Below are 14,561 nucleotides of genomic sequence, written 5' to 3' on the forward strand. Positions count from 1 at the left end.
CAAGTAGTATTTACTTTATTAGGTTGTTAAAAGAATTTAATACAGATTGCATTACATAAGCATTAATTCCATAATGATTAGCTATTAATAAATAGAAATAAAACTAAGTCTCCATATAGTAGTAATGAGATCACTTATTACAGACATTCTCAATTTACAAATGGGCCAAGAGTCAATATTATTATTGTTAAAAACTTGGAATTTAGACTCAAACAGCCTGGATGCAAATCTCGGTTCTGCCCCTTACCAGCTTTATAATATCTGTAATGATATTAGGTCACACATTTACTCTCTGCCCTGTCTTAGCTTCTTCTTCTGAAAAATGTGGACAATAATTCCTATGTCTAAGTGTTGTTGTGGGCATTAACTGAGATCATGTCTTCAAAAGAGCTGACACATCAGATGCATGCAATAATGGGTAGGTATTAGTAACTTCTGTTTGTGTTGTGTCCCAATGTTTGAAACTCAAATCACATTTTCCCCAGGAAGCTGTAATTCAGATTGTGACCAATATCTTGGGAAAGTCCATATAAGAATATTTCGCTCAAAAATTAACTAAAATAGGGGCGCCTGGATGGCTCAGTGGGTTGAGCCTCTGCCTTTGGCTCAGGTCATGATCCCAGGGTCCTGGGATTGGGCCCCGCATTGGGCTCCCTGCTCAGCAGGGAGCCTGCTTCCCCCTCTCTCGCTGCCTGCCTCTCTGCCTACTTGTGATCTCTGTCTGTCAAATAAATAAATAAAATCTTTAACAAAAAATTAACTAAAATAAAAGCAATATTAAAGTGGAAACATAGCAATCTAAAAGGAGCCATTAGGAAACTTGGACTATGGCTACCTTCCTAGGTAGGTACCTCCCACTTCTTACAGGAACATCCACCAGGAGATGTTTCTCCATGGAGAGGCAGATGTTCCCATGGACCAACTGTTTAGTAGCTGCTGTGTTCTGCTGGTCTGCTCAGTGCAGCACTCTTTCTCTCCCTTGGTGATCTCAGCTACAGAGGTTTGAGCTGATTATAGTTCATAGTTCAAAACATTATTATCATTGGTTCATGCAAGTGCACTCTCTTTGTTTATTTTGTCCTTACTAAGCTAGTCCATTACGTTTGCAGAACTGAAACAAAGGTGTAAATGGATGCCTCAGGCATCAGGCTGGTGACTCACTCTATCTGCTTCCCAAACTTCAAGGGGCCTCCAGCATGTGCATGTAAAAATTTCAGTTCACATCTGTATTCCATCCTCCACTACCACCCTCCTTCTTGGGCCCTAGACGTCAAACAGACAAAGACTCTTTCCTTCACCAAACTTCACGTAGGCTCCCCTAAGCCCTCTTCTAGACTTTGATCTGGGGCTTCAGTGTCCATCCTGTAGGACCTGCTGCATTGCTCAGTTTCATAAGAATCTTGTCAAATCAGTTTATCCAGAATCCCCTACCGTCAATATCTGATCACCCTTGATATCCCATTACTTCCTCATCCTTCACCATTCCTAAATGTAATGTGATTACCTTGGCCTGCCTTCCTCAAGAACCCTGTTAAGTTGGTTTAACCAGAATCCCCTCTTACCCCTGACATTTCCTCTTAATAATTTTTTCTTCACTGACCCTCACTCACCAGCTTGCCCATGTTAAATTTGGGATTGGGCCCAATTTTGTGGCTTTCTAAAAAATTTCAACAATGGTGTCTTTAACTTAAGATGTGGAATCCTACTAATTCACTCTTACTGACTCCTTGCAATTTATCTATATCGCCCCCACCAGTAAGAGAAGAATAGAGCACACTTTTATTTCCCTTTGGTCCCCATCACCCCTCACACCATTATAACAATACTAAGAGGGGTGAACTGGCACCCCTCTTAGTACCAATTTCTTAGCACCCAATTTCCCATGTTGGCAAGAGATACCACAGACCACTTTTCTTTGTTAGTAGCTCTCTTGGTAAGGTACAGTGGAAAACAAAGGAGATTTATCTAAATCTGTGTGGTATGGAGTTCCTTTTTAGATCCTCAGATGCACATCTATATCATGTAAATCTCAGACAACTCTCTACTTTTACCAAAATAATTACTTTTATATTTTTGTTCCTTAGATCATTTGTATACTTGATATGTAAAATACTGTTGTATAAATACATTGACAAAGAGCTTTAATTTATATTGCATCCAAAAGAGAGGAATGCAGTTTGTTTTTGTTTTTATATAATCACAAAGAAAGCAAATTGCTACAGCTAGGAATGTTTGTTTTTCAGACATGGGAACTTGAAGAACTGATTTCTGCAAATTACATATATCATCCTGTGTTCAAATTAAAATCAAAACTCTCATATGTCGGTATTTCACTTTTAAGATATATAATGCATCTGAAGTAACACATCATAATAGTTCCAAGTGACAGAAATTTACTTTGCTGTTTAAGAGATAAAATGTGTAAATGTAAGCAGTGTACCTAATCCAATAACATTTTTAGGGATGAGAATTGATAAAGAAACTGTTAAAACTTTGGTTTGCTTTTATTGAGCACTTGGCTTTAAAGATCTAGTAGAATGTTTTCCCAAGATTTCATTTAACACTTATGTGCTCTTACATGTGAATCAAACAGGAAAATGCTATGGCAAAAATAAAATACTATTTACCAAAGGATATCTGTCAGAGAAATCTATATTCTTGACTATGCTATGAATTTAAATCATTTAAGTTTTCTTTAAAGACTTCTTTTAAAGTACAAAGCTGCTTTTAAGCACAAAGTCCTGTGCTTAAACAAACCATCCATTATAAATTATATGGACCTTTTTCTATCAGTTTAAATCTTGTAGTTTGTGGCATGGAGTCCACCTGAATCAAAGGAAAACCCCAACAACACCAGTTTGTAATTGTTGTTTAAAACAGACAAACATTCAAAATGAAAATAGACCTTCATCAATTTACCAATTTAATTTAAAAAGAAGCACATGGGGCAGGAATTTTTAAAAATGTTTCCATTTGGTGGAATTCTTTTCTTACTAGTTCCTTAAATAAAGAATCACAATAATTTTGAGGGAAACTCTTTAGTTGTTTCACAACACTTGTTTAACTCTTTTGTAGTTGCTAAACGCTGCTAGATACTAAGAATTGAGATTTAGTTCTCAAGCAATTTAGCTTCTGGTGAAAAAAAAAAAGGCAAATTCATAATTGTGTATGCTTTTTGGTACCTAAAAAATATTTCATTAAAGTACAGAAAAATTAGTGATAACTTACATCAGGATATACACTAATTTAAGCTCCAAGTTGACCACCCAGTTCTGTTTATGTTCACTGCATGCCTTATCACACTGCTTCTGTCTTCAGTGTCCATGACCACAGAATAATTCTAGCTTTCATTTCTCCTGAGCGCCAAGTCCGTATTTCAGATTGCTTACCAGACACTGTTCAAATCATCCCCAACTCAGTATTTAATGTTGAAACCATGACCTCCCACCCTAAGCTTTTCAGTAATCCTCCCCAGCAGTGATGGATACGTTCCAAGACTACCAGTGGACACCTGAACATGCAGATATTACTGAATCCCACATACACCATGATTTTCTTTTCTATACATATATACCTATGACAAAATGTAATTTATAAATTAGGTACAGTGAGAGATCAACAGCAATAATTAATAATAAAATAGAGTAATTATAAAAATACACTGTAATGAAAGTTATGCGAATGTGTTCTCTCTCAAAATATCCGATTGGACCGTACTCACCCTTCTTGCAATGATGTGAGATGGTAGAATGCCTTCGGGAGGAGATGAAGTGAGGCCAATGACGGATGCAGGCACTGCAACGTAGCATTTGGCTATGAGTTACCCGCCGGTTGGTGAGTGGAAGGATCATCTGCTTCCAGGTCATGGTTGATCAGGGTAACTAAAACCAGGGAAAATGAAGCTGCCCATAAAGGGGGAGACAGCTGTATTTCCTTTTTATTTTTTAACTGTCGTCCATCCAGTTGCAAAACATGGAAATTGAGAGGTCATTTATCATTTTATATTTATTTCTCATATGCAATTTATTTTTTTTACCATCAGATGAGGTTTTTTTAAAATTAACATACAATGTCTTTTTTTTTTTAATTTTATTTATTTATTTCACAGAGAGAGATCACAAGTAGGCAGAGAGGCAGGCAGAAAGAGAGAGAGAGGAGGAAGCAGGTTCTCCGCCGAGCAGAGAGCCCAATGCAGGACTTGATCCCAGGACCCTGAGATCATGACCTGAGCCAAAGGCACAGGCTTAACCCACTGCGCCACCAGGCGCCCTCATACAATGTCTTATTTATTTCAGGGGTACAGGTCTGTGAATCATCAGTCTTACAGGATTCACTGCATCTAATATGCAAATTTGATGAAAATCTTTTTCTGTCAATTTTTTGCTTAAAAATACCAAAATGTCCCCCTCTGTCTACAGGATTAAGCCTCTATCTAATCTGAATCATAAAGTTCCTAATAATCAGACCCTTGGCTTCTTGTCCAGCTTTCTATGATTTTCCCATAGGAGTAAGTTATGTTAATTCTCATTCAAAACTGCCTGTGGCCACTGAAACCTAAGACCACTTCCAAATGTCAACAACACAAATTACAACAGGTGATTCTATGTTTTTGTTTATTTGTTTTTCAATAGTAAAAATGACCTGTATGGAAGAGCTACAATTATAATACAATTCAGTAATTGAAGATAATTGCCCATACTAGTTTCATTATATTAAAAGCTTAGAGGGATGTGGCCCGTTAAATAATCCTTTTCCTGATTCTAAATGATAACTTCCCATCTCATGAATTGGTTTCATTTGCTTCTTTTCCAGGTTTATGCACTTAAATTAAGACTCTCTGAATATGCCTCCTCCGCATATTCCTGCAATACATATTGAAACAGGGGCGCCTGGGTGGCTCAGTGGGTTGAAGCCTCTGCCTTCAGCTCAGGTCATGATCCCAGGGTCCTGGGATCAAGCCCCACATCAGGCTGGATCCCAGGGTCCTGGGATTGAGCCCCACATCAGGCTGGATCCCAGGGTCCTGGGATCGAGCCCCACATCAGGCTCTCTGCTCCGAAGGGAGCCTGCTTTCTCCTCTCTCTCTCTCTGCCTGCCTCTCTGCCTGCTTGTGGTCTCCGTCTGTCAAAAAAAATAAATAAATAAAATCTTAAAAAAAAATACATATTGAAACACAGTAGCTCCTCCCTGACAGGACCCAATAAAATTGAGAATTTGTAAAAGGCAAGAAATGTTGGGCTACCTTTTGGCCCTTCTCTATACATAAACAAAACATAATAGTAAATTAAAAGGGCGAATTATATTGAGATAAAATCTTTCCTACACAAAGTAATGATTTGTGGGACCATTTATAGACATTTTGCAAATTGTATTTCTCTTCCTTCTTCAGTTACCTAAAGAGCATAAGTCAGTTTATAATTTTGATATGTAAGCCAGAAAGAAGAAACTCTATATTTTAAACATCAACCTTGAACAGTGTTCAATCCAAGAAAGGCCAACTCAGCTGTTTGGAGTCTTTTTGGCATATTAAGCACGAAAGTTCAATATCCCAGATGCCTTAGGCATTTCCGTAACAATAAGGTGTTGCTTTGAAAACTCGACATTATCCCAGGGTCCCTGAGGCCAACCAAACTCTTAGCTGTCACGTTTAAAAAAAAAAAAAAAAAGAAATCAGAGTGTCCAGGAAAGTCCATAATGTAAGAGTAACCGGAACTGGAGGGCTGCGTCTGTTACGACGTTTGAGTATCTAGTATTTCTGTACGCTATTCTCTCTTTTCCTCACTCTTTCGAATTTACAATAGAGTAATTTGTTCTGAGACTTAGAGCCTTAATTTGTGTTTTACTGTGAAATACCTGAAGCACACAGAACTGTATTGAGAACGATATATTGAAATGGCAATTGAATGCCCAACTTTGTCAACTATTAACATTTAAATATACTAGTTCCTACAAAAATATGCAATATAATATAAATATAACATTGGGTTTAGATTTTTTTTAAGAAAATAAAACCAAATTAAAACAGTGGTATCTCCCTATATTCTCTTGTTTCTTGAGAAAAATTTATTTGAATTTGGTGCTTAACTTTTCCAGTGTTTTTTTATATATTTACTACTTACTTATGAATGTATGTATCCGTAAGCAGTATCATTTGCTTCTTTAAACTTGATATACCCAGTATTATTCTGTTTGCATTCCTACACTCCTTGACTGTACTCATTTGACATTGTTTCTGAAATTTTCTATGTTGATCCTGCAGATCTTTCTTTTTTCTATTATAATTAATCCTACAATAACTATTTTTGAAAATGTCTATTTTTGAAGGTTCTCAGGGGTATGCACTTAATTGTGAAAAGCTGATTCTTGGAATATATGCATTTTAAACTTCACTAGGTGTGCCAAATCAGTCTCCAAGATGTATGTTTGTACCAATATACACACAAAGGAAAAGTATATGATCTTCTCCTGAGCAAGACTTCCGTGGACTAGAAAAACTGTTCACGTAGGTAACAAGTCGTGTGGTTATAGATTCTTTTAATTCTCAACTTAAATATTAAACTCTTGTTTCTTTCATCTTGAGAATTACTCATGGACTTTTCTACATTCAAACAAATACAATTGGAATTTTCTCCATTATTAATCTTGTGTTATGTTTTATTTACACTAGCGACTTGGACATGATCCTAGTAAGATTCTACTAAAAGTGCCCCTTATAAAAGTATTTTTTTCTTTTCAAGATTATATATTAAACTCTCATGTTTAGAGATTGCCAGAGCAGCCACAAAACCTGATATATTTCTGTACAGTATCCCTACAAGCTATTTCATAACCAGGTTTGGGGGGGTATATATTACCTATTACAAATACAAAATATCCTTCACAAAATGTACCAAATTGGCAAGAAATATAATTTTCTCTAAAAGAAATTTCTTTCTAAAGCAAAAACAAAAACAAAAGTTTCACTCCTTTAATAAGTTATACTCATATAGCTACACATAGAGGAGTACTTTCAAATCTTACTCATAGGATGATCATTGGAAATCTTAAAAGTAGTTACTTGTGGGGGTGCCTGGGTGGCTCAGTCGTTAAGCACCTGCCTTTGGCTCAGGTCATGATCCCAGGGTCGTGGAATTGAGCCCCGCATTGGGCTCCCGGCTCCTGCTTCTCCTTTTCCTTCTCCCCCTCCCCCTTCCCCCTTCCCCTGCTTGTATTCCCTCTCTCACTGTGTCTTTCTCTATCAAATAAGTACATAAAATCTTAAAAAAAAAAAAAGTTGTTACTTGTGGTAGTAATGTTTATGTCAGTCTGCCAAAGTCTAAATTTAAATCACAGTAAAGTGTAGCTATATAACTACATTGATTGGGGATAGACATATATACCTTTCTTTCATAAGAGAAATTACTGCATACTTATGGTGCAAAATATATTTACTGAAGTTTAGCAGGAGATTTTTTTCCTTAGGTAATGGATTTAGTGCAATTCCATGTCAAAAATCTGGTTACCATGTTTAAGGTTTCAAAACAAAACTTGCACACACACATTGCAACATTCTGTTTATAACCATAGAACATTAATGTTTGTGTTTTATTATAATACAACCAAAATATACATTTGACAATTTTCAATTATTTTAGATTACAAGACTACATTTCTTTTAAAATAGCAAAACTGTAATTCGAAATTGATTGGTAGCCACTTAACAATACCAGAATTAAATTACATGATTAATTGATAGATTGTTGCCCTTCCCCCCAAAAATCATCTATCTCAAACTTACCATAAATACTTTACACTACAAAATATTTAAATGAGAGGTATAAGTCATGTGCATGTTCCTGTCTTTGCACTGTCGATATGTAGAATGCTGGAATTTTAGACCTTATTTTTTAACCTCACATGTAAGCCAAGTTATTTAAATATTTTGGTTATTTCCTGTGAGAAAAGTATATCTTTCCATAAAAACACTTGAAATATCTCTTTTTTCCTAAACTGTCCATTCTCAATAAGGTTAATCAATTTTCCAACATGTTGTCTAAGACAAATGTAACATTCTAAAGAGAAGCTGTTTCAATTTTAATTTTTCTTTGTATTTATGATATATATGAAATATAGCTTATATTTAAGTTTAAAATAATCAGTGTTTAATTAATGCTATTGTGCAACTTAATGTTTTGTGGCCATCTGGATAATAGAAAATTGTCTTTGAAAGCTTAATTTTGATAATGTTGAAAAACAGGCACTGGCCACTGAAAACTTATTTTTTAATTGAGTCTATACAATTCAGCAGGAACAAAACTTAAGAGCATAAAGGAACTGAAATATAGACCAAAGGCAGAATTCAATAGTAAGACCATTTTGTAGGCAGCATATTGTAAATGAGCATCAGTTAGCCAACAGATTGAAGAGATCTGGTGTAGACTGCTGTTCTTCTACTGTTGTAGCTTTTGCAAATTTCTGAATTTCTTTATGACTATTTTTCCATCTCTTAAGTAATTTGGTTGGTTTTCAGAAATGTTTATTCAGTAATATGAATGTAGTGTGTTGAGCTCTTTGGAGGAAAAAAAGGATCTACATAAATTAATTACTTATACTCCTCGTTTCTAAGCAAACTCTTAAAATTCCCAATAAATTGAATGTAAATGTATGCAGAAAGGCAGGATTCCATTTAGCAGCATAAATAGCTGGAATGAAATGCAGGAGAGAATATGCAAGTTAAAGACGTATGTATTCAAAACAGCGGAGAAAAATATGAAACCAAGACTAGGCAGACATTTTAAGACTTCTCCATAGATAGCTCATTTCTTAAACATATCTAAAACTACTAACTATAATTTTATTTTTCATTATTTCAAGGAAAATTTGGTAAAACCTTCAGTGGTGAGGAAGTATATATTGTATCTCATCTCTAGACTTAATATAGTCATACTGTCCATCGAAGTGTTCTAGGCAATTAAAGATTAAAAAATTAAATGTAGCTTAGATGTCCTCTGTCTTTATAAATACACATAAACCTTTGCCCATATTTTTTTTTATTCTATGACATTTTGTTTACTCAATATTTACAATATTTCAAATATATTTTAAGCAATTATCATAAATTACTGTTTTAGATCCAAAGCAGCCAAAATATTAGCTGTAAAGTAAAAGAGGTTACCCAAATTTTATCTAAATAATTAAGATCAGAAAAGAGTAATTAAAAGTGGCTTGAACATTCATATTTTGATGAAAACCAAATTTATTACATAGGTCAATCCTAACATTTGAGCTTCATGTAATTTTCCCAAAGTCACCTATACTTTGATCATGACTGTCTGATATACAAATCTTAGGAAATCTTAAAAATGAAACATGCTCCCATTTATTTGCTTTGAGCTTGCCATGAGTTCCTGGGACATTTAAACCCGGCAGATCAGGAATCACAAACACTCTCCTTGCCATACGCAATTTGCAGCCTGATTTCCTCCCCAACCCTCAGAGCTATTCTTCTGCATTACTTTTTTAAGAGTGATAGTTTCTGGTTCCCTTTGAAAAACAAAACAAAACTTTAAGGTTTCCATCTAGTGAAACATCCACAAATATTCACGGGTATCATTTCAAAAGGGGTCCCTAATTTCGTACAGCCGTGTGATTACTCTGAGATTGGTAAGCAAGGCAAAGGAAGTGAATGTAAGACTGAACGTTCCAAACATAAAGGCAGTCACAGACATGATACTGAAATTTTCAGAAGGCACCCTCTAGCCACACAGGTTCTCACAGGATCTTCTTTCAAGACATGCAGAATGCATGTGAGACGAGCAAGGTCTGCTATTCAGTTTTCTGAAAGGCTGCCTTCCATGTGAGGAAGTGACTAATTTTTCATTTCACACTAAAAAGGGCGTGAAGAGGCAAAACAGAAGAAGGCAAAGGGTTCGTGTTCTAAGAAGGAAAGGTGAGTTCTGCTCCAACAGGCAGGAAACATACCATACGTCCGCAGAGAGGGAGAGTCAAATTGGAAACATTTGAAAGTGCGAACAAAATGTGAAGAATGTTTATGTTAATGCTGTGAGTTCGGTTTCCTTACATGCATCAGGCTTATTTATTATTAAATTACTAAAACAATGCTATTTGAATTACAGCATACAATCTCGGAAATGCAAAAAGATTGTGTGAAGAAAAGATGTCAAAGAGTTAATTTAACCCTTTCCGTTGTCAACATTTTTGCATTTGTTCTATTACTCAACAAATATATATCCCCGCTCCCCATCACCGTTGTCTACCTAATTCTATCGCTCTATATATGTATATATTTTTCTTTTCCTAGTCACTCAAATAAAATCCAATAATCCAATATTCAGGAGGGAATAAAGGCAGTAAATGGAAATAATTTACAGAGTATAATGAGATTTTAGAAAAAGAGAGAGGAAGTACTACTGAAATCCCATTGGTTGTAAATAAATTTGTGTTCATTCTTCTCATGATCTAGAAAATTTACTTTTCCTCAGACTTTCACAAGCAGTTTGTTATAAGGTGGAGTTTTTTTTAACAGATGGATTACAAATTGGCAGCTACTCACACTCTAGTGAATAAAGTTACATAACATTTTGCCCAGTTTATTTGTGATTGTTCTTCCTTTTCATGAGGATATGAATTTTCCCCAAAGCTAGAATTTATCACTGTCCTTCTTTCTGTCTCTTAACAAATCCCATCTGCAGGCCTTCCCATTAGGACGCAGGATACATCACGGTGTTTTCCTTATTAAAATGTTTTCCCATCACTTATTAAAATATTTATGAAGGGTTCCATCCCCGTAAGCTCAGTATACATTCCAAAAACACAACCGAGCAACAACTTCTCTCTGTGAACTTGTTAACTCTTGACAAGTCACAAGGAACCCTGGGAGGAACATTTATATCCTTCAGTAAATCACACTGCTGTACACCGAATGTAACCTCTGTGGTCTGAAATAACAGACCTCTCCAAATTCCTGAACCCTGCACCAAGAGTGAAAGTTCCTACTGATAGTGTGAGCTGTATGAATTTGTGTCTTCCCTCCAGATCCTACCACAGGGTAGCCAGTCCTAGAGTGGAATGATGTATCTGTTCCTAAGAACGCATATACAGCACAATGGCATGGTCAAGTCCATGCTTAATGGCCATACAAGGGAAATAGAGCCCCTTATCATAATACCAAATTTGAAGCCCACTGCACTCAGTTATTTACATCACATAATAAATTCAAAAACTCGGCACAGCAAACATTTACAACTGTAAAGCCCCCATTTTGAGGATAATTCTGATACTTTGCAGGTACATGTTTAGTTCTTGGAAAACTGGTTCAGAGGAATTATTTGCCCTTACTAGGCCATATTCGCCATATATAGTCTTATTCAGATCATTGTTCTCGTGTGCTTTGCCTTAGCAAAACTCCATGGACAGCTCTTATGAGTTAGTATACAGGGTGCACAAAACAGAAGGCGGTATTTTTGCAGGTAAAGAATTCTTTAAATTAAACAGACAACTACGTGTCCACGGCTTTAGGAAGCCCATCCAGGTCTCTGTGATGTCTTCGATTCCGTTTCTTCTTCATTTCCTGCACGTGCTTCCACTTCGGGCCACCCTTGTTTCGCTGTCTTCGCTTCTCCCGGTGCCACATCTGTTCGCAGTACTGGTCGAGGCTGAAGTTCGGGCTGCTGAGGATTTGGATGTAGTCTTTGTACCTCAGCCGGGACTCAGCCAGCAGATCCTTGACCTGCCCCTCCTCGCGCTCTGCCCTCTGGGTATTTTCCATCTGTTCGTTCTCAATGACATTCAAAGTCAGCTTCACTATGGTGTGGATAAAAGTGTGTTCCTGGGCTTTGCAGTAATACATTCCAGAGTCCTTCTTCTGCAGACTTCGAATCAGTAGCCCATATTCTGTTTTGATGATCCTTTCATCAGGTTTCAACTGCAGAATTGGAAAAATGTAGGTAATAAATGGAAAACAGAGAGGGCTAGGAGCAAATGAACAGAGGCAAACCTAGTTTTACTTAGTTGAACCTAAGAGATCTATCCCCATCTCTGTCGTCGAGCACAATATTATCAGCCATAGTTGAAGAGAATTTTAAAAATTCCATTAAAGTAACAGCCCTCAAAGATGCATGTTTGCCTCTCATTATTAACTAACTAAACCTCTGAATATAGTTAGTTTTCTCCCAGTCTACAGATAGGAATGAAAAGCTATAAAAACCAATGAAGTAAAACTGGAAACTATCAACTAACCATCTTATAGAGATTTCAGATACCAAGTGGTATATTAAGAACACCAATCGGTATTTAAATTTCAGAGCTAGAGCCAGACATTGACAGCTTTTGTGCAGAAAAAGCTTTTAGGGCATGCTACCACCTGTAATGGAGAAATAGAACAATGAGTGCAAAAGGAATTTACTCTGTTTTCTGGATATCACCCAATAAGCGAGCTGAATAGCATAGGGAGACTCTAAGTGGTGACTTGTTAACAGTCTAATGGAAAAGCATGGATACAGCTCTTTGGGTGTTGGAGCTGTAACTGAGTAGGACCCTAGTCCGAAGGTTAGCAACATTTAAAGCTGAATTTCCCTTTTTACTATGGACCGAATTTTGATACCATGTGTACATGTGATACTTGAGATTATGTCATTTGTGGAAATATTTGCCATACCTCGGTATACTATAACACAGTAATGTGATTTCAAGTGTGAGAAAACTCAATGAACAAAAAGAACCCCTCCTGGAATGGGATGCTCTTTACCCTTTGAAGCCAGAGCCCTGAAAGACAATTCAAACATTTGAGCTTGACTGGCCCACAGGCTGGTGTGAAGAGCAAACCTACCTTCCTTAAACCTGGAGGCCTGTTTACCCACACCAGAGCCCTGTTTCATGTGGAATTTTGTTGAGGGTCTTGGTGTTAAGTAGAATAACAACAACAACAACAAAGAAGTCGGGAAGATTTCCCAGTTTACACATCTGCCCCTGTACTGTAGGCTTTCAGTTGATGGAAATCAAGGAGGTATAAAGACAGCTAAATTAAATTTATTCACAGTGGGTAGACTCGACTCTGCATCTTTATGTGAAAAATATGTGGGAAAAAATCCCTCCTGTTCTGGAAATATGAGAAAAGGAAAAGAAACATCTCTGGCTACCGGCCCAGTTAACTAACAAGTATATAGCCAACCACCCTCCATGCCAGAGAAATGCAGCTGGTGGGGTACCACTGGAGGCCAAAGGCAGGTCACGGCTCAGATCCTTGGTTACTGAGGCTGAATGGTCTCCAGCTTGCCTACCTTCCAGGCTGAATGCACACCATCAGGATTTTGTTCGTTTGTTTGTTTCCCTTAACTTTCCCCATTTGGTGATTTGGGTGTGTACTATTTATTTTAAGAATGGATTTATTCTAAAGGCCCAAGCATTTTATTAAAATGCGACCATAATACACATTAATGTTGAATTCACTTACATTCTCAGAGATTTGAGGAGCCTCGTGCCTAAAATACACGTGAACTTGAATTGGGAGGACTCTCAAGGACCAGTCCTCAACAGAGATAGCAAACTCCCATTTAACACACTACATGTACCTTTTCCTTTAAATGATTTTATTGTAGGAATTATTCTGTAAATTTTAAATACATCTTAGATCACAAAACGCTGACTCCATAGCGAAGGATCTGGTCCTTATCTGAGCACTCTGCTTCCTGTGATTGCTCATTTATCTTCCCCGATTGGTCTTCCATTTATCAAGTTGGCGACATAGCATATGGTGCATTGGGGGGTTAAAAGTAAAGCTCTTCGAAGGTTAAAGTGTGAAGTATTATTAGGAACGTTATAGACTACTGCCAGTGTTGCAGGAGAGTGGGAGAGCCGAGAGTTGACGTTCTAAAGCCTTTATTTGTGTAATTCTCCTCATAGAAAATGGCCCGTGGTTATGAGCATGACAGCCAAAGTGGGTGACTTCAGTTCCATATCATCTCTAGATTCCCTTTTTGTAACTGGGACACTGGCTAACGCTTAAACTGCACTTCATGTGGCTTTGAGAGATTGTCACAGCTCTGACTCACGACTTTTTATTGTTCTCTTTAATCTCCTGACAGGAAGAAATTATGACTTTGATTTCACACACATTATGTAGCACTTCATCATTATCCTTGCTATTCTCTTTCTGTATCCTGTTTGTCCGGCTCCCCTTCCCTCTTTTCTAGGCCATGTCCATGGCTACAGGACTCCAAGTTTCATAAACACCTGGCATCTCCTTACTCCCATGTGGTTCTTTCCTTTTCCTTTCTTCCGTGGAACTCTTGGTTTTTCTTTCTTTCTTTCCTTTTTTTTTTTTTTTTTAACCCATAGATATAAAACTTGCTTTAATAAATTTCTTTCTGGGTCTATTGTTTATTAGATCATTTCAGTGTTTTTTTTTTCCTACCTGAATCTTCAAAAATAGGCATTGATTGAAATCATATCTCTAATAAAATACAGTTGGGATTGATATATTTTCCTAGGATTTTTTTTTTTTTTGAGATCTAGAGACAGGAATCTGTGCCATCGCAACGAAGCGGCTGATTCACGTTGGCCTA

At 36.8% G+C, this 14,561-nt stretch overlaps 1 protein-coding gene across 1 annotated transcript in view; it reads right to left on the reverse strand.

Moving 5' to 3' along the window:
• Positions 1 to 9,106: 9,106 nt before the first annotated feature.
• The window catches only part of LOC111155273 (semaphorin 3D), a 127,704-nt gene continuing 122,249 nt past the window's right edge, over positions 9,107 to 14,561 (reverse strand). Inside the window, exon 17 of the mRNA XM_022515401.1 lies at positions 9,107 to 11,923. Within this exon, the coding sequence (XP_022371109.1) occupies positions 11,498 to 11,923 (426 nt within the window). The 3' untranslated portion in view covers positions 9,107 to 11,497. The remainder of the gene's footprint in view (positions 11,924 to 14,561) is intronic.

This window comes from Enhydra lutris, unplaced genomic scaffold (genome assembly GCF_002288905.1).
Source record: "Enhydra lutris kenyoni isolate GAN:26980312 unplaced genomic scaffold, ASM228890v2 scaffoldscaffold40, whole genome shotgun sequence".
Taxonomy (NCBI): domain Eukaryota; kingdom Metazoa; phylum Chordata; class Mammalia; order Carnivora; family Mustelidae; genus Enhydra; species Enhydra lutris.